This window comes from Rosa rugosa, chromosome 2 (genome assembly GCF_958449725.1).
Source record: "Rosa rugosa chromosome 2, drRosRugo1.1, whole genome shotgun sequence".
In the NCBI taxonomy this organism is placed as follows: domain Eukaryota; kingdom Viridiplantae; phylum Streptophyta; class Magnoliopsida; order Rosales; family Rosaceae; genus Rosa; species Rosa rugosa.
In genome coordinates, this window is record NC_084821.1 from 52,705,567 (window position 1) to 52,726,612 (window position 21,046).

The 21,046-nt window shown below is 36.7% G+C and overlaps 2 protein-coding genes across 4 annotated transcripts; both read right to left on the reverse strand.

Moving 5' to 3' along the window:
• Positions 1-403: 403 nt before the first annotated feature.
• On the reverse strand, positions 404-5,247 carry LOC133728250 (protein GRAVITROPIC IN THE LIGHT 1-like). Of its 3 annotated transcripts, XM_062155652.1 has the most exons (4): positions 5,018-5,247; positions 4,548-4,781; positions 4,340-4,454; positions 404-2,328 (listed from the first exon to the last, which is right to left on the reverse strand). In XM_062155652.1, exon 4 carries the CDS (start codon positions 2,325-2,327, stop codon positions 804-806), a length of 1,524 nt encoding a protein of 507 aa, XP_062011636.1. In that variant the 5' UTR covers position 2,328; positions 4,340-4,454; positions 4,548-4,781; positions 5,018-5,247; the 3' UTR covers positions 404-803. The 3 variants fall into 3 exon arrangements, with proteins under 3 accessions (XP_062011636.1, XP_062011635.1, XP_062011637.1); XM_062155651.1 differs by lacking the exon at positions 4,548-4,781; XM_062155653.1 differs by lacking the exons at positions 4,340-4,454; positions 4,548-4,781; positions 5,018-5,247 and adding an exon at positions 2,450-4,290 and having other exon boundaries at positions 404-2,327.
• A 12,013-nt stretch (positions 5,248-17,260) lies between these two features.
• On the reverse strand, positions 17,261-20,493 carry LOC133728253 (uncharacterized). The gene is made up of 7 exons (XM_062155654.1): positions 20,337-20,493; positions 19,754-20,125; positions 19,114-19,341; positions 18,632-18,986; positions 18,423-18,550; positions 18,171-18,306; positions 17,261-17,837 (listed from the first exon to the last, which is right to left on the reverse strand). Exons 2-7 carry the CDS (start codon positions 20,095-20,097, stop codon positions 17,598-17,600), a joined length of 1,431 nt encoding a protein of 476 aa, XP_062011638.1. The 5' UTR covers positions 20,098-20,125; positions 20,337-20,493; the 3' UTR covers positions 17,261-17,597.
• Positions 20,494-21,046: the final 553 nt, after the last annotated feature.

Consider the following 21,046-nt stretch of genomic DNA (forward strand, 5'->3'; position numbering starts at 1 on the left):
GATTTAGAACTATAAATGGGTCTAATTATTGAGGTACTGTAAGATGGAAGAATGTTCCAGGAGATTCAACTTACCCTAACCCCTAAAGGAGTTAATGCGTGGCATGATGGGTTTACTCAAAGACTTTATTTCATGACCATTTCAAAAACTTTGAGTAAAAATCACCGTTTACGCTACAGTGATATTGAAAGTGAGGCTTAGCTACCGAACAGCCATATCAGTAAGTCTTTCCTGGGCAAGAAGAATAAATCTTGTACATTACTGTTTTGTCTTGGTTGGATTCTCTATATTACTGTTCCTACTGAGCAAACAAAACCAGAAATAGTCCCTTTGCACCTAAATTCTTTTTACACAGACAAATACCAAACCATCAAAGGAAAAGTAGACTGGTTTAAACAAATAGGAATAGGAAACTAAATTGCAGCTCTTATATAATATATCACTATTTACATTATTAAAACATGCAATGTCCGGTAAAGAGTGATGCAGAACAGCTAGACAATCCCTTCTGTCACTGACCTAATATTAACAAAATTTTGGGATGTCCTTGGAGGAAGAAATTAAACAATGAAATGATTCCAAAGGTAACTTCCAACACAACAGTCGACGACGCGCCTTCCTTTTTTGAAATGGGCAAAAAAGAAAAACAAATGGAGAAAAATGTCCAGGTGACCAAATTGGAAGTGCCCACAACACAAAGAGGGAACCAGGCAGGCCATTTCTTCTTCAGTAATGTGATATGCTGTGGGCCCAAAACTACCAAAGAATCAAACTTGAACCTCCAATGATCAACAACAATGGCTTTACCTTTGCTTTCCCGGATTGGACTGTAACTGAGAGGTGAGGTAAACTTGGCATTGAATGACAGTTTTACCGAGTTTGAATCCGGGAACAACTGTGAATCCCACTAGTGGTTCTGATGCCGTTGAAAGGAACGCTTCCTCCGCCACACTTTCCATGTAGACTTCTGAAAATCGACACCCCTTGCTCACTTGGAAGATTGCAGCTTCGGGATCGAAGGAGAAGGCCAACAAATGCAGGAGCCAGACCCGCTTTGCCATGTCAGCAAATAAAGAAAAGAAATTAGTGCTTGGAAACTCACCGGCATTCACAAGGTTTCTCTGATTCAGATTGCCAGAAAATGATGTTTCCATCTTGGGATGAATCAGTCGCAAGTACTTGACGCGACAGAATTTGGCAAATGCTGATCTTGGATTCCGGGAAAGATACTCCTTTGCCTTCCAAGGTTTGAGTTCCGTGAATCTCTCAAAAAAGAGCTGTTGCTGCTGTTTCTTTTTCTCTGGCAGGAACTCGTTCGGAAGTGAGAAGTTGGGGTATTGGAAACCATCAAACATTTCCCTGCAAACGAATTGTTCAAATGCAAAACACTTGTGGTCTTCTTTCCAATAAACAACTTCACCACCATCGATAGAATTAGCTGCTGTATGAATGTCCCAACCAGCAGATTTCATTTCATCCATCATCGCCCTAACAAAGCTCCGAATGGACCTGACTGTGTGCCGAAGAACTGTAATAAAATGGCTAGGACTTAAACCAGATAAATGAAGATTGTCAGGCACATATAGCTGCCCACTCTGATATACTCTCTTTTCAAGCAACTTGTTCAGTTTATTGGCTTCCTCCAACTTCTCACCAAGAAATATTACTTCAGAGTCCTTAAGCCTGACCTGAGATTCCAACTTTTTCCCCATAATATCATATGTTTTGAGAACACTCTTCTGTTCCTCAATCTCAGCCAACACTAAAGTAGTCTCCGGCGAAGGATCGAACTCCTTTTTTAAGAAACACCTCTTCAACTCAGACAAGTTCTTCAACTCGTCAACTACTGTATGATCAGCAGCACGAATTCCGTCAGCATCATAAGGAGTCTGAGCATATTGTAGCTGAGCATAAGCAGCTTTAACAGATGAAATGCTGGCAAACAGCTTTGCAAGAAGAGCTTCCAAGGCAGCTCTTTCCTGTAGCTTCTCGTTGTTCTTCTCAAATGATTGAGACAGAGTAACCCGAACCTTAGGAGCATTCCGATCATCCTGGACTTTCTGAATTCCAATTTCTTGCGACTTGAATTTCTGATTTCCAAGTTCTTTAGACTTTACTTTCTGAATCCCAATTTCTTGGGACTTGGCTTTCTGAATCCCAATTTCTTGGTAATTAACCTTCTGAATGCCAATTTCTTGAGAGTTACCTTTCTGAATCCCATCAACCGGGGCAATACCTGTTGCAGCGCGAAGATGAAGAACTTTGGCAATAGTACGTGCTAGCCTACTCTTAGTTGGAGTTACAGCTGACCGACTCACTGAATCCATCTACAGAACAAAGATTAACAAATGATGGAGAGGGATATGAGTGATGAAAACTCAATTGAGACTATCTAAAAAAAAGCATATAGATAACAACTGGAATAAAGATATGGGACGACAATGATTACTATGATGAGGGTATTGAAGGAAAGCTAAAAAGCAATATGCTTTAACACTTAGACCAAGGCCATTACTGGAGGATGGAATTTCTTTTCGTCTGCTCTTTCAACTTTAGGAGTTTCCGATTTGCTTTCTTTTGAAAGCGTAAGAAAAGCAGATTTAAAGGCGGGAAAAGGAGAATGAGAGACACAGAGAAGAACAGACGATGGAGAAACTGTGGAGAGATATTCAAAGGACAATCACAAAAGACTTGTTAATGCATCATATGCATATGCATATGCATATATATGTGGAACACTAGGAACCTCGGTTATCATGAAACATGCATTATAGATGTTTATTAAATTGAATACCATCCAAATCAAAGATTAAAATAAACACATTATTAAAAAATCTTTAATTAGAATTTGGAGGACCTTGCAATTGGTGGTGATTCTTGCTCTTAATATTCTTTATCAATCACTTCCTCAACTCTATGGTCCAAGTCATCCCTACTATTCTTTTTTTCTTTTGGTCATGCCTACTATTCAAGTCAACAAAATTTAGGTAATAGCTTTTACTTTTCTCCGAATAAGTACCCCAAATGCAAGGACACATTCTCAATTAGCCTTGTCTTGCAATTTTGTGTGTTCATTCAGCTACCATAATATGCTATGATAACAACATGAAAACACTGATGTCTGGCCAAATGTAAATAACAGATAAAAAAAAAAAACTAAACATCCCTTTGGATTCCCTGAGGCACCCCACTAACTACAACAGTAGTCCTAAAAGCAATCTCTGCAAAACCAGAAGATCTGAACTGAAAGGGACCCATCACAGTGAAAATTTGATTAGGAATTTTGGATCATATACACCACAAATCATGGGTTTTCGTACACTAGGCGGTGGATTCTTTTCCTCATGCATCACACCATCAAAGACTCTTGGTTTTTATGGTACATCACTCACAGAGATCTGAGCCGATAATATGACTCAAACTATTCTAAACCAACGGTCAGAAATCTATTCCCAAAGCCATTGTCCTGCCCCCCCATATACCGACAAACATTAGCAACCCATTTTTGGGTTCCAATACACACGTATATGGTTAGAGACACATTGCATTACCCAGAAAAAGGTTCCAATACCCTCCCTTTTTTCCATATTAAAAAAGGATGTACAATCTAAGCCTCTGGTGTAAAATGAAAACCAAAATCACATTCTACTTAAATTTAGAGGGGTCTGTATAGATAAACATGCACAAATCTCAAGCTTAAGTCACATTAAAAATGTTTTAAACCTTAAAAAATTAACCACCATTCCTCAACTCCAATACTAAATTTACCGACCATATTTGCTAATCAGATCTCTTGCAACTAAACCGACTTCTGTAAGAGATGTGATCAACAGGTACACTAATTTTTCTCTTAACTCTAAAGTGTAATTTCCAATATGAAGTAATGAAAGACCCTAAACTAAGTTTCAATATTGGCATATATCTAACCAAATATGACATCTACTGTAGACTCACATGAACGTTAAAAAAAAGGTATGAGATGCATAGAGCAGTGTGTAATTGTGTATTATAGCTAGCTACTACACTGTCTCCTTACAGATCTTATATGGAACCCCACAAACTGGACAGTAGAAATCTACACGATTCTTATAAATTTAAAGCACATGGTCCCACAAAAGTATAACCATGGCAGTGTCATTACAGAGAAAAATTTGAAAAAAAAGAAAATATATGATGACTAATCACTGTAATGAAGGATGGACCAGAGAACCAGGACCACTACACCTTAGAGAACCCCAACAGAGGTGAACCAGTATATTAACCAATATCAAAAACCAAACACATGACTACTACTAGAGAGTCAATTAAACACAATTAGAAAAATCCAATTCACATACCTTTTGAAATCAATCAAACTGGATACAGATGGAACTATGCCGACCTCAAATCAAATCCTCTTCATTTGTAAACGTTAATCACAAGAAAACAGAGCCACAGAAAAGCAGAGTAGAACCCTGCAAGCCACAAAACCCAGAAATCAGAACCATTGAAAAATGAATGAAAGAAATTGCTTTTTTTTCTGATACAAAGATCCGAGAGCTACTCACCAATGACCAAAACACAAGTGGTCTAAGAAACCCAGAAGCAAAAACAATGAATGGTGAAAAAGAAATCCACTTTCAGAAAAGAGAGAAAAGAAAAAGGTACCAATAAACCAAAAGCGAATGAGCTAAGAGATATCCAAAAGCAGAAAAAAAAAAACAATGCGTTGTGGAGCTAGAACATTCTCTCTTACAAGATATATATTATCAAAACCACCGACCTCTACCACTGATTAAAAGCTACAAAAAGCAAAACAATAACATCAAAGCCGTTTCAGAATCCCAAATATGAATGCCCATTTATTTATTTATTTTGTCATATCATATATTAAACAGGTAAGCTCAAAGGGCCTAAAACCCAGAATGAAAGGTTAGAGAAAAATCAAAAATAGCAAACACCCATTAACGGAAAACGAATCAAACTGAAAATGGCAAGTGTTTAAGACCCAAAACCCTTGAAAGCTTTGTGCTTTTACCTTAGAAAGAGAGAAAGCTGGTAGCTTCAACCGCAGAGTTTGACTAGTTTGTTTGTGTGTGTATACGTAAATCCAAAAACCCTTCAGGAGCTTCAATGCTTCTGACCCTTGTTGGGTTTGACAGATTGGCTTTTGGAGATGCAGATTAGCGAAATGGGCTTTCGGAGAAGGAAAGGGCAGAGCTTTGAGAGAGGAGGAGGAGGAAGAAGAAGAGAGAGGGAAATGACGAAAGAGGACAGACACGTTTTCGGGGGAAGGTCCAACGCGGAGGGGCATTGGGAATTAAAAAGGGCAGCTTCGCATCGCTGGGTAGCTTTCGTACTCTTTCTGTATGACGGATATGCCCCTGGGAGTGTGTTTCCGTTGTGGGCGGTGGGTGGGTCGGGATTTTGAGATTGGGAGGGGTAGTTTGGGGAATTGGGAATGTGGTAGAGACTGGCGGATGTTACGTCGTTTGCGCAGGTGGGAGAGAGTGTGGGGGGAATGGACGGTGGGGATTGAGAGATGGAGATTCTCTAGAGTGAAGATGCTCAGAACTAAAGTTTCATGTGAGTTGGTTGCGCATGCCGCCATTTGTCATCTGCTTGCCAGCTTTCATATTCTTCTATCTTTTTTTGGGTCAATTAATATTCTTAATAAAAAATTTAGATTTATTGAAATTTCCAAAAATGAAGGCTATAGGCCTATAGTCAAATAGATTACGTGACATAATAAAATTGAGTATCCACAAAAAATATTATGGGTCAACTCAGGTAGGGATTGAAGGTAAATATTTGGAACAAAAGTTAATGTAGAGATTGATAGAGAAAAAAAAATGGAAATTCATTAGTGGGTGGCGAGCATAAATAAGATCGCTCGAATATCATATTTTTTTAAGTTTTTTGTTTTATTAAAGAAAAATTTCATTGATAATTAACAAGAAATATTTTTCAAGAGAGCATCTTGTATAAAACTGGGAGCATAAAAGAACCAAGAAACTGGGGCATCTTGTATAAAACTGTCAGCTCTACCAAACACGTGGTATGTTTGCCCTACGTAAGAATTATGGTATGAGGTTATACAAATGGTCCAGTTGCATTATGAACTAAAGTATGAGATACTAATAGTTCTCCTGCTTACATGGGACAATAAAGCCTAACAAGGAATGATTCTCCTCAATTGAATTCACCACTTGTACTAGTTGAAGGCAATCACTCTCAAATTGCACTTTGGTATATTGAAGACCAGTGGCAAAATGGATGCCAACTTTTTTTTTTAAGTTATTCTTAATAATAATGTTTAGAGAAATTTTATTAACACATCCCTAAATACTTAATACACATTCTAATTTTTTTACATTTACAATCAGATTATATGGGTAAATGAAATACTGAAAAGACATTCATATTAGAAAATGAACTATAATTGGAATATGTTTAATAGCTTTTAATATTGTTATAAATTCAAGTTGAAATCTTTGTCATGAGTTCATGAGAAGCTTGATTATTAGCAATTATGCATTACAAAATTCTTATGATCGTAGTTGTTCCGTTGATGAAGTTTGGTTAGGGGAGACACCTGCTATTATACAGGATGTTCTCTATGAGGATTATTGTCATTGTTTATCTGTAGCTCGGGGTATAGGTGCTATGTCCCCCCCGATGCAAAATTTTACTATTACTATAATAAATGGAATCGGGCGTGGGGCTCCCAGCTAGGCTGGGTTCCAAACCCCTTTCAAAAAAAAAAAAAATTCTTATGATCGTTCATATTGTTTCTTGGTAATTAATAGAAAGGTTCATATTGTTTCTTGGTAATTAATAGAAAGAAAATAAAACCTAGTATGATATATATAAACCCTAATTGGAATCTTCTTCTACAAGCTTGACTACTAGCAATTTTGCATTACAAAATCCTTATGATTGTATATGTTGTTTCATGATAACTAATGGAGAGAAAATAATAACAATGTAGTTATAAACCTAGTTGGGATCCTCTTCATGTGTTCTTGATTATTTTTCAACAATTTTGACTACCAGCAATTTTGAATAACAAAATTGTTAAGATTGTACAGGTCTCATGATAATAATTGAAAGAAAATTAAAATTATTATGATGATTCTGATATTTTTTTTTTTTTTGAATAAAGGGCTGGTGCAGCTGCCCTCAAGCCTCGATTAATGAAACTGTCGAATACAAGGGGGGGGACATTGAGCCTAAACCCCTGATTAGATGCTTATCTAGAATATTTTCTGAAATAATATCAGAAATCTCTACAGAATGTTTCATTATGATATTTTATGATGATGATTCTGATAATTAAATGCATTTAAATTCATTATGATATATATAGAATGTTGTGATTATGATAAAGTTTGGCATGATGATTTTAATAGTGATTTTATATAGAATTTTGAGATTTGAGGATAATTTAGGTAGTTTGAGTGGTGTATTTAATAAAATGATAGAATAAGAAATCAAATGGGTGGTGTATTAAGTAAGAGATGTGTATTAAGTATTTAGGGATGTGTGAATAAAATTTCCCTAATGTTTATGTTAATAAGGCAACCAATCGGAGTAAATGCAACAGCCTGCAACCACTAGCGGATCTAGGTAGAGGGTGGGGCGGGCTCAAGCTCGTTCGAGATATTTGGGCTTTCACAAAAAGTTAGATGTATACTTTTTTTTTTTTTTAATTGGGTATAGTCCATATTGAAGCCCAGTAGCCCACCCGAAGTACTCCCGAGTCCCGAACTCGACTACAGCCTATTCGAACTGGAGAATCGTCTCTCCTCCTCCTCCTCTCGCCTTCTGCGGCTCTGCCCTTCTCCACTTCTCTCAAAGATCAAGTCGTATCTACTTCTCTTACTCTCCCTGTTCAATTTGGGGCAATGAATTAAATGTAAGTTCAATTTTGTTTAATTGAATCAATCCAATTTGGGGAAATTTATAAGTTTAAGGAGTGATGTGAAATTCAATTTTGTATGTTGTAGTGGATTGAAGATTTCGTGGATTGAAGAATGAAGGTTCAAATTCTATTGCTTTGGTTGCAGTCAAAAGAGGGATAGCTGCTGCTGTGCTATCCACAATCATGGTATCTCTCTCTCTCTCTCTCTCTCTCTCTCTCTCTCTCGAGTTTCACTAAATTTGTGGCAGTAAAGGGCTAAAGGCTTAAGCTTCTCTTGAGCTAGAGCTAGGATTTGATTCAATTAGTGAATACAGAGTTGTTTTCAAGAATTTAGTTCAAATTGATTTGATAATCTGGAAAACAAGCGTGTTTATAATAAGAAATGGTGAATATTGAATACACAAGCTTAGTTGAAGAGAAAGATTCATGTTGCAGTTTTTGGTATCTATCTGATGCTGAACTTATTGCACAATTCAATGAAAGTGTTGACTGTAGGATATTGTACTACTATTATGCTTCCAGAAATCATTTTCACAAGAATAAGGCTGATATGCTTGTCCTTTGTTTTTTTTTTTCAATAGATTTATGACTTTGACCAGGAATACTGGGGATATTGGTCTTTCTTAGTTTGCTACAAACTTCTGTGAGAAACTGCCTCCCAATGCCAAGTCACATAAGCTTTTATCAGTACGGAATCCTCCGAATAATGGGGAAACCTGGAATTTATGTACATTTTCTGTCATGTTGTATAATATATGATTATATTCCATAGTGAATAACCATGCCTTTATCACAGTTACACGTATGGAGTTCTGGAGATTATTTTTCTTGCTTTTTCTTTTGCATAGTTATTGAACCACTATATATTACATAGCATTCATGTATTCTCTTTTGACCAATGTGACAGTTGAATATGAACAATATCTGCATTGTGTACAAACTGTTAAACAAATCATGTCATGCAAAAAAAAATTTGTTTAAGAAATTCAAGCCCACCAAAGGTTTCAATCCTAGATCCGCCATTGCCTGCAACCTTGTATGCTATCACTTTTTATAGTAAAACTTATGACACGTTACTTACTTGAAATTGAGAAATTCATAAATAGGATACAACATGAATGTGACTTGGTATGGGAGTGAATCATTTTGAATATTTGAATTTAGGGAAAACATCACCAATGATCACTGAGTTATGACTTATTCGACACTTAACTCATTGTATTTTCAACAATATCACTTAACTCACTCAGTTTTACATCCGTCTTTCACTTAACTCACTGTCGTTAATTCTGCCGTTAAAAGCTATTAAAATTGAGGGTATATTTGTCTAAACACTAAAAAAATGCATTTCTATTTTTTTTTTTTAAAAGACAAATTTTTTTTCAAATTATATTTAAGTTAAAAAAATCATTTTTTATTAGAAATCTCAGAAATTTAAAAAATTGAAAAAAGTCTAATAAATGTAAATTGAGGGTATATTTGTCTAAACACTAAAAAAATGCATTTCTAACTTTTTTTAAAAAAAAAAGACAATTTTTTTTCAAATTATATTTAAGTTAAAAAAATCATTTTTTATTAGAAATTTCAGAAATTTAAAAAAATTGAAAAAAAGTCTAATAAATGTAGTTTTTTAAAGTTAAAAATGATTTTTAAGTGTTTTGACAAATATACCCTCAATTTTAACGGCTTCTAACGGTAGAATTAACGGCAGTGAGTTAAGTGAAAGACGGATGTAAAACTGAGTGAGTTAAGTGATATTGTTGAAAATACAGTGAGTTAAGTGTCGAATAAGTCATAACTCAGTGACCATTGGTGATATTTCCCCTTGAATTTATTATTCACTAACCATAAGCGATATTGTTTACAATTTAACCTGAATCGGAATCAAAACTATTATGATTACTGAAACATTCCTACTAAAGTAAGTGGCCGGAACCAAAATAAATTATTGTTGCACGCACTTAAAACATCAAACCTCATAAAAGTTATGTAAGAATTACTCTTTAATATATGATGAGGATAGTTGATAGATCTAGTCACAATATATGAAAACGTTTTTTTCTTATATAGTGTATATGTATAGTTGGTTTTCTTAAACCTCTACCTCCAAAAGAAACAAATAAAATTGCCAAATAGGTGCGTTGACTTTGTACGTGTTCAAGACAACATGAACAACCCCCACCTTAGGGAGTGGATCACACTCAATTGTATGGAGGTCTTTTGTGATTAAATCCAACACCTAACGAGTGGTTAAATTGAGACAATATATGTACAATAGTGGGGCAAGAGTCACACTTGTCGCTCTTTAACATTGTATCAAAGCAGGTCCTTCTTCAATCACATCAATGGACCCGGACTTAGGTTCCTTATATTGCCATCAAAATATTGCGATTGGATTGTTGATTGACCAAGTCTCCAATATGGGACTGACTTGTATCTCAATTTCTGATAGATTTGTTAATTTTGCCAAGTGGGAATTAGATTTGTTCATTGATGAGACCAAACGTGCAGACCTAGAACAAAGTTGCATGTGAGATGGCGTGTTGGAGAGGAAATATCTCACTATTTTTTTAAGGAAAACGGATGATAATTCCACTGATAATCAACGATCTTACTAGGTCAAACTAGGGATCCTAAGACCACCATTACATCTATTGCTCAATTGTTCATTACTAAAATCCTAATGGAAAATGCAAAAAACCGAAGTCCACAAAAGAAAATGCAACGAAAAAAGACAGGCCACATCTTTCTTTACTAAAATAAATAAATAAAATAAAATGAATTTAATGATATATTCTTGCCAAAAGGCTCACATATAAAAATAAAATAAAAAGATTGAGACACACATTTACGGATGAATTTTTTGTCAACAAAAGCCTCTAATAATAAAACGGGACACACATTTGCCAACTATATTTTTTGTCGGCTAAAGTCTTCCATAAAAAGAAAAAAGAAAAAAGAAAAAAGAATATGACACACCTTGAGCGATGAAAGTTTCATCGGTAAAAGTCATCTATATATATATATATATATGCCAACGAATTGTTCATTGAAAAAAAAAATCGCCTATAAAAATAATCTAAAAGGGACGAACTTTTATAATTCGATATTGGTTCTCAATTGCACAAATTTCTTTTTTAATATATTCATCTACTGTGCTATGCAGTATTTATTTAAGATTTATTTAATAAATTTTTATATTAATACAGAGCAGCAAAGATAAGACAACAAAACACAGAATCATTGTTTACAGATGTTTCGACCTAGCAGAACTCTGCTAGGGTTGGGAGAGTGCCGCCCTCGGCTATGGCCTCTCTGTACCTTTCTCTGTCCTGAATGGAGTATACCTACGACGTCTTCTTTGGATTTGCCCAAATCCTATCCGCTTATTGCCGGTTTTTCTTTGTCGCATACGTATTCTGAGCCATCGTGGCTGGGAGGCGTGGAGACTTGGGTTCCAGATCGATTGTCTCTTGATGTGCAGCATGCAATCCCAATGGTGGTGCCGTTTTGTGGTGGCTTGTCTAGGCCTAGGCGAGCGCGACTCAAAGGTAGTGTCGTGATGACGGAGGCGTTGGCAGATCTGGGTAGATCTTGGCGGGCGCAATTGGAGTTTTTGCGGTCTTCCGGGTCTGGTCAGATTTGGTCCGCAATTTCTCTCCACGACCGGTGTTATTCTGGCTTTTCGGCGTCCTTTTTTCGGCTGTTCGACGTCTGGATTGCATAGAGGAGTTACGATGCAGGCCGTATTTGTTTCCATTCGGTGGATCCGAGTACCACTAGGGTAGGTGGCAGCGCTTTGATTCGAGCGGACAGGTCTGGGAAGGGAGGTTTCCGGCGAGGACTGACGGCGCAACGCCGGGGGTTGAGGGCAGAGCAGATCTGGGTGCCCAGAGAAATTTTGGGTGCCCAACTGTGGGTTTGGGCTACTCAATATAGGCCTTTGTTTGGGCCTTATTTTCTGTTTGTATTCGCATCTGGGATCCAGGAGACTTTTTGTGGACTTCTTTTTCTGCTACACTCTGGAATTGGAATTTCAGCTACTTAGGTAGAAGATTGCTCTCTACTCGATGTATTAATTTGCGTGGAGTGGGTAAGGTCGGTCACACTACCGCCGGTTACCTTGATAGAAGGTTACCCTCTATTCGACGCATATTGTTGTGTGGAAGCATGGTTGACCATACTATTGGTACCATTTTACATAGCCCGGGGTCTGCCCGGTGCCTCATCAAATGCTTTTTAGCATCCCTTCTTATCCTCGCTAGGTTTTATTTCCGATGCCTTGTTGCATCTAGTATTGTTTTTGTTATTTTTTTATTTTGATGTAGTCTCTACATCTACAAGTTGTAATCGTTCTTATTATTATTATTAATAAAATGGTTGACTATTACTCTAAAAAAAAAATTATATTAATTAGTAAAATAAATAGTTCAAACTTGAGCACAAAATTATTAAATATTCTAAAATGTCTGAAGCATCGTGGATTTACAGTCTTTAGATTTTTACTAGCAAATTGATCCGCGCGATGCTGCGGGTTTGTATTTTTTCTTTTCAAGTTTCATATATAATAAAGGATAAATTTCAATTTAGTACCCTGTGGTTTGGGGGTAACATCATGTCAGTCCCTGCTCTTTCAATTTGATCAGCAACACCCCTGTGCTTTCAATTTCAATCAGTCGTGCCCAAATTTTACTGTTCCGTCCAATTGGAACGTTAACTTTGACTGGATTGACAAAGTAAAATTTGGACGGAACAGTAAAATTTGGGCACGGCTGATTGAAATTGAAAGCACAGGGGTGTTGCTGATCATATTGAAAGAGCAGGGACTGACATGATGTTACCCCCAAACCACAAGGTACTAAACTGAAATTAATCCTATAATAAATGAATATTCACAATCTAAAAAACATCGACACTATTTAGAATATGATTTGTTTTGTTGTTAATAATATATTAGCAACAAATGCAAACAATAATAAACTTTTTCCATGATTTGTAGAAATTTACAAATACAAAACAGAACTCTTCTCCCTTAAAAAAAAAAATGAAAGGATATGGCATTATGGCAGAATTGTTAAAAAAAAAAAGGATAAAGAATATGAGGATGTTCTCCCTTCAATTTGAGGATGTTTTTTATGAGGATGTTCTCCCTTCAATTCGAGGATGTTTAAAAAAAAAAAAAAATGGCAGAACTGTAATTTCAGTCAAAATTCAGGGGCAAAACCGTCACTTCACTGTTACATGAACAGTGATAAACATTGCATCCAGCTTTAGCATATGTATAATGGCCTGCCTCGCCTCCACCTACAAAACAAAACCCGATGTCGTACCTAAGAGACATCCGACTTATCTAATATCAATGAATGAGGAAGTCCTTTTTTTTTTTCGATGACATGAATGAGGAAGTCCCTTGAGTTTGATCGAACTATGCAACTGAATTTACAAACCTAAGCGCATATACTCTGCACCGGTCCCGTTCCCCTGGTCAGCAGTTGACCAGGGATTATTTGCTCAACTACCGTCCGATTTCAATCGGACGGTTGACATGTATTTAGATTTTTCAGAGATGATACATATCAACCGTTCGATTTCAATCGGACGGTAGTTGAGCAAATAATCCCTGGTCAGCTGCTGACCAGGGGAACATCTCTGTACTCTACACAAACACTTGACTTTTGTTTTTATCCGTTGCCATTTGGCATGCAAAAAAGGCTAATATATTTAAGTTTGGTTCAATTCTTACGACATGAACATCCGATCTAAAAAGGGTGGTAAAAATTGAACTCTTGTATGTGTTTGTGTTGGGGTAAAGGAGTGACCGTCTTCCAAGTCCCTCATAAGGCCATATTAACCTCGTTTAATTAGGCTAGCTTTTGGCTACAAATCTAGAAACCTAAGTTAAGTTAAACACCAAACTCCAAAGGAAGAGAAAGGAACAAGTAGCTAGATTTGGGTTTTAGGTGATTAGTCGAAACTCGAAATCATAGTGGGAAATACATTTAATAATTGAGAAATACAAATTCCATATTCCCAAATAATTTAATTTGGGCAAGAAAAAGACCACAACACTAGCTTGTGGTTCTGGTCTTAGAATAGAAATTTGAAATCTCTCTCCTTCACATCAATTAGGGTCCCAGAAAATTATGTTTGATACTCAAAGAAAATAAATATAAACTCAGGCCAACTATGTCTAGCTAATGAAGCAACCCTTCTTTTGTCTAATTGTCTTCCTTGTGATAATTTAATTATATGTCTAAACAAATTAGAGCACTTTCAATTGAAAATCGTTTTTGAAGATGACAAATTAGTCAATGAAGAATTAGAGAGGATCTATGAGGGTTTTGTTTCTATTGTCATTTTTCCATTTATGTCTATCGGATGATCTTGTCTTGGCTATGAAGTGGGGTTATTAAAGTGATTGGTGGGTAATGACTGGTTGAGACTATAATAATTTGATTGCATGAGGTTTTAATTAGACATGACTGGATTACCTGTTTAGGGTCCTCAAGACCAAAAATATTCTTTTTTTTTTTTTGGTAATGACCAAAAAGTACTCTTATTTTGAAGCAATTTGTAATATGCATGATTGCATGTTGTACCGCAATAATTAAATTAGCCAAAAAGGAGTTATACATAACATAAAAAAGAAAAGTAGTTTATTAACAAACCGAACGTATCGAGAAATTTTAAATACACACCCCTAATTACTTAATATACATCTCTATTATTTTATATTTCAAATTAAATTTTGTAGGTAGGTTAAATGACCAAAATAGACATCTATGCATTAGAAGACAAAAAAAATAGTCATATTTTCCTTATATTATTCTATTTATGTATAAATAGTTTGATAAACACAATAAATTTTTATACATGGCCTGCTAATTTAATACAATAATAAAGTTAGAAACTATCTAATTTAATTTTTCCTTAAATAAATTGTAATTAACTAATTAAGTGAGGTTGGAAACCATAATATTTAGAATTTCAAAATCAATGGCATTAAATGTTTTTAAAGCGAATCAGTTTACTCCCATTTTTAGTTAATTTCCTTTTTTTTTCTTGAGAGATATGATTAATCCATTTATTTTCTAATATAAAACATCACGGGTGAAAAAACTTTGTAATTGTTAATTTGTTTGGCCCCTCTAATGACAACTTTGTAGTTCCGCCATTGTGGAGAAACTACTGATATAGTTTTGGTTAAATGTTCAACTCATAATTTTATACTTGATCAACATGGTGTTTGGTGGATGAGAACTCAAATAATATAAAACCTATTTATATGCATCTATTTAAAGGGAACAATAATAACTCTTTATAGATTTTTTAATAACTAACACAAGTAATAAATATGGTTATTTACAAAATATCAATTAATATACTAGAATATACTAATCATATTAAATAGTAGCCTTTTTAATATAGTCAAATAATAGGATATTTCATGATTTTTGAGATTAATGATATTTTAGGTACTTTGGGTTGTGTATTTAGTAAAATATTAGAATGAGAAGTTAAATGGGTGGTGTATTCAGTATGGAGTGTGTATTCAGTAATTTGAGGTGTGTATTTAAAACTTCTCTAAAGTATCACATGAGAAACTGTACGTTTGTAGTTTTAGTGGTTAAAATCGTTAGTTTCTATAGTACCCGTATTGTAATTTCTTATTTGCATTATTGATAGAGTATACAAATTCATAACTATACATTGATTTCGACTCTAAATAATGATGTTTCGACATGTCTTATTTCTCATTTGGAATGTTCATACATCAACAACAACCAGAAGCTTGCGTGCTTGGGAAGGTAGCCGTCTACCCTATAATTGTTGTTTGAGTAAACAAATGTATGATAACAAATCAGTTGATTAGGATTTAGGAACATGCAATAGCTTAACTTATTAGAATCAATTAATTCGTCGACATATAAATCTACTTTGGCCTTATGTGCGCATACTAATTACATGCGCCAGCTCTACTGTAAGGTTGGTGGCTAACAATTATACACAATGCAAGAAAAATGCCGTCGTGAGGCCTCTTGATAAAGCCTGCAAAAGTCGCGTGTAAAATGGAGAACATTTTTGTCCAAATTAACTTGGACTTATACGTTGAAATGATCATTCGATCATTACATTACACTACAAATAAAACAACAATAATAATAATATTTAGACAGACATAAGTCGGAAATGTATCAATACGAATTATTTCCTTATAAAACCGTATAAGGTTCATAAATTTATTTGAATTGGGATCTTTTTGAAGCCCGTGGCAACATTTTGCAAACTAGCATTGTAAATCATATGCACTGTAAACTTTAGTGTTGTTTTCAAAAATGATAGTCGGAGTATCGGAGATGATGGTAGTAGCTCCCTAGAGCTAAATGAGAAGCCTAGCCTAGCTAGAGATATATGAACCCTGGAAATTGTCCGACAATAGGACCTCAATTCATGTACGGTCGATTTCATGTCGGATCAAAATAAACGTAAAAGCCAAGAGACGTGTGTAATGAACGTAAGGTTGTTATATGAACGTCCTGTGGGGGCTACTTGTCTACTTGATACCATCTGATTTTCTTCCGTGCTTGTTTCTTCATTGATCAAACGTTACAGCAGAATCCACATCCGTAACTTCATCACAGTTTACACTATTTGTTCATCGATGTATTTCAAGAAATAACTCCCTATCCGTCATAGATCAAAATGCCGAAGGCACTAACGAAGCAGATGCCTGCTTTAGAGATGGCAAAAATACTCGGCAGATATAATAGGTCACCAGTACAGAGGAAGAAAAGGAAGGAGAGGATCGATGGTTTGTGGATACCCCAATCAGAATCTTTTGCAGTCCCGATGTCTTTGTGAACCAACCAATGCCGTTCCGTGCAAACAAGTCATTGAAGCAATCTACTCATCTAGAAGCAACATCAGATGAAAAATTGAAAACAATGGGAATTCCACATCAAACGAAGAATAAAGAAGACGAGGGAACTAACAACCCAAATAGAATGGCGCTTGAGGGAGGAGACAGTACAGGGTGGTGCCGTTCAGAGCTCCACGAGGTTGCCAGCAGTTAGTGCGAATGAGATAAGCAGGGGGGAGACGGCAATCCGAGGTTGGGAGGGAGATCAAGGGACGCTAGGTTGAGGCCTTCTGTGGCTTCATCAGTCATATAACTGATACTCAAGTACCTCCATCGGAGGTTCGAATTTAACTTCACCATCACAAAATTATGTCCAGGTTTCTATGAACGTAATTTTTTGATAGTCATGTTAAAAGCGGTACATACTGGTTCATACCAATTGATGCACCTTTTGCTTTTAATGTCACTGAAGTTAGAAATTACAAGGCTACTCAGCATCATGTAAATAATGATCATATAACAAAAAGATGAGTATCATGGTCAGTTCCTTAAAGGGGGGTCCTTAAAAAGATAAAATTATAAAGATCCATAGGACCTGATAGTGTTACATAGATCCAAATGATACTTGACAATGAAACGGGAGCGGGGGGAAATGCAAACGGAAAACAACCATATAACACTATTTTTTGGAGGATTTCATTGCTTGGTATTTCTAAGGACAGGAGTGATAAGAGACTAGCCTAGTATCTTGAACTTCGCTGTTAAACCTACTTACATCTCTCAACACACCAAAATTGTCATTGGCACAACTAACCATTTTCCAGCAACAAATACTTAGAAACCAAAGAAACCGAGCTCACTGGCTCTCTCTTTCTCGAAGGTCTCAAAGTACTGATAGATGATGGTCACTGCAAGCAGGATTCCTGTTCCAGAACCAATCGCACCCATGAAATCTGCCAACACGGTCAATGCACCAATGCACATGCCTCCGAAAGCTGCAGCTGTGGGAATGTAGCGGTTCAGCTCCTTCTGCAAGTTTGACTCACGGTGACCAGGCATCACCATTTGTTGTTCCTGCAAATTATAATCAGTAGTGTTAAATGCATAGATAAAAAAATGTCTAGTATCCACACTGGAGAATTTCTATAAATGTTGGTAAGTTAGGTTCAGATTTATATTGGCAATCAGGATACATCTCCTCTGGCCACTAAAGATGAAGACCATATTGTCAAACAAATGGGACGGAAGTTAATAGAGAGCAGAAAACGAGTAGGTTGGGACCAAACTGGTCATACCGACCAAGTAATATCATGAAGAAAAATGTTCAAAGAACTGAAAAATTTCCTAAACTTGCAACAAAGAGACCTCATCAAAATTGAAGATATTTGAACTGCTGGGATTTTATACCTTGAGCTGCTTGGCAACATCCTTGGCAGAGGATCCAGATACTTCAATCCATGTCTTTGAGAAAAGAGCACATGCTGACAACATAAAGACGAGATAGAAGAGTGCGTGGAAAGGGTTGGCTGCCATATCAGCTAAGCTGCAAGATATTAATGAAGCAGGCACATAATCATCAGATTTACCAACAAAGAGCAAGATTTTAAGCTTTATCAGGCATAGAAAATAAAATCCTCCAAAAGGAAATATTCTAATTACCTTGAAGGTGCAGTGATATAGTATGCTAGACCACCAACAGGAACGAATTGTCCGCCTGAGTACTCAGATTCCTTCCATTTGCCCAAAAGATTCACAAGGAAATTTCCACTGTACCTCCTGTATAGCAACTGTACAAGAAAGTAAAGAAAATGGTTACAATGGTACCCCCAATGAGTCCATACAAGTACCCAACTAACAAACTCCAGTACCTGGGAGATGAAGTAAAGGTTGGAGACAAGTGCAGACTGCAAAATGATGGGCATGTTGGATGTGTAGAATAGCTTGATAGGATAAGAACCCTGCTGTCCACGGGCATTCTTTGATCTGACAGGCAGAACCACACGGAACCCTTGGAAGTAAATGACTATAAGGAAGATCAAGACTGTGGCAAGCAGATTGGTCACGTTTGGAAGATTCTGCCGGTAAAAGGCCTCCCGAAGTGCTCGAACTTTATCTGTTCGAGTAATCAACAGATGGAATAGAGCAATAACTGCTCCTTCAAACTCAGCTCCTCGGCCACTGTTGATGGTGGTGGGGCTGAAAGCCTTCCAGATAATGTTTTCACTGAGAAAGAAGGAAACAACTGTTAAAATTTGAAGAACAAAGACACTTGACTGACAAACTACTGAATTGTCATGAAACAAATCTTGTGCTGAACAAAGCAAGAAGACAGAAAAGAGGACCAACTCACCAGATATTGGTAGCAATGAAAAGAGAAATTCCAGAGCCGAGACCATATCCCTTCTGAAGGAGTTCATCCAAACATATCACAATAATGCCAGCGAAGCAGAGCTGGATGATGATAAGGATGGCATTTCCAACTCCGAGTTGGCCAACACTACCATACATGCCAGATAGAACATAGGCAACTGCCTCACCAATAGCTATCAGGATACCCAATAACTTTTGTGCTCCATTTCTGGGACAAATAAAAACACAGAAATCAGCATGTGGATGAAATAGCACAAACTGCAAAAGCCATTCCATCGCAGAATAGAATGCTCATAAACATAGACAATACAAATTAAATGTGATCTACTAATCACAAGTTGCATGCATTTACAGAGCATGTTCCATCACATACATATATTATAACAACTAAGCAATCAAACCATGAACAGAAGCAATGCTCAAGCCAGTACTGTTCTATATGACCGCTATCTAATACAGTTTTTTAAACCATTCGAAAACAAATTATATCATAATCGCTGAACTGAACACAGGCAATCGAATGCTTTCAATCAGGTTTTACAAACATTGTCCTGAAAACCATTTCCGGTGCATGCATCACCAATCATCACATAAAATCCAATGGGCTTAAATATACTTACAGGAGGGCACGATCCTCGCGCACATTGTTGTCGACTTCAATAATCTTTGACCCGGCAAGGAGCTGCATCACCAGCCCAGATGTGACAATTGGGGTGATCCCAAGCTCCATGACAGTCCCCCGATTGGAAGCGAGAATAACACGCATCCAATAGAAGGGATCTGCTCCCGTGGTGGAGTGAATGCCATACAGAGGGAGCTGACTGCACACCAAGAAAATGAAGAGCGAGATGACAGTGTAGATGACCTTCTCTCTGAACGGGACTTTCCTATCGGCGCTCTGAACTTCCGGCAAAAACGAAAGGAAGGGCCTCACTAAATGAAGAACCCTAAATCCACCTCCCATATTGCTCCTCCGTCCACGCTAATCACACCTACCCCAAATCAATTCACACCAATTCAGATCCAGCCTAATTCTTACGAAATTGAAATGCGGAAACACATGCATACATAGATTCATCATAGAGATCCAAACATTCATACAATAAACACATCAAACGGATCGAACTCGATTTTAAACAGATCTGAGAACCAATCGAATCAACGAGATGTAGAGTATTGAAATCGAGATCGTTAGGGACTGACCTTGCGGATTGGGATTGAGGGAGCTCCCCTACGAAACCCTAGAAATGGGTTTTTCCGTTCGATCTGAGAGAGCTGCAGAGTCGGATTTTGGATCTGGATTTTACGGACTTGTGATATAAAGGGGTTTGGGTCCGGCGTTACAAATAAAGGGCCTTCGTGAGTGAGGACACGAGGTCAACACGAATAGATGGTCGACACGTGGAGGTTTAGACGACGTGGATAAGACACGCTAATTTCTTTGAGTCCACTTTGACTCCTATTGGAAACTTGAATCCTTCTATGGGCGACATTTCAATTTGGTGCTATTTTGGAGTTTTTTTATTTTTTTATTTTTGGACGAATATAACTGACGTCCGTTTCGATTCACCTTCTTAAGACGGATTAGATCTACATATTTGGTTCACTATAATTACCGACTCTGCATTGGTAAATTCTTCTATACACCTGCAGTACAAGTGAATAAACAGATATAGCAGATCTCAACTGTTGATATTTATAAACATCATTTTCTATAAAAAAAAAAAAATGTACTTGATATGTCTAACAGTTCATTTCTGTTGGTAAAAGTACACGGCGGTGCACTGAATGCTCTCATCTTCATTTAGTTTCGATTTACTTTCGCATATGTTCATCGTAAGAGTGTTGACAATATTATCTTTCTTTTCTTGGACCTCTTGTTTGAGCCATACCCTATTGGGCCTTCCGAGTTC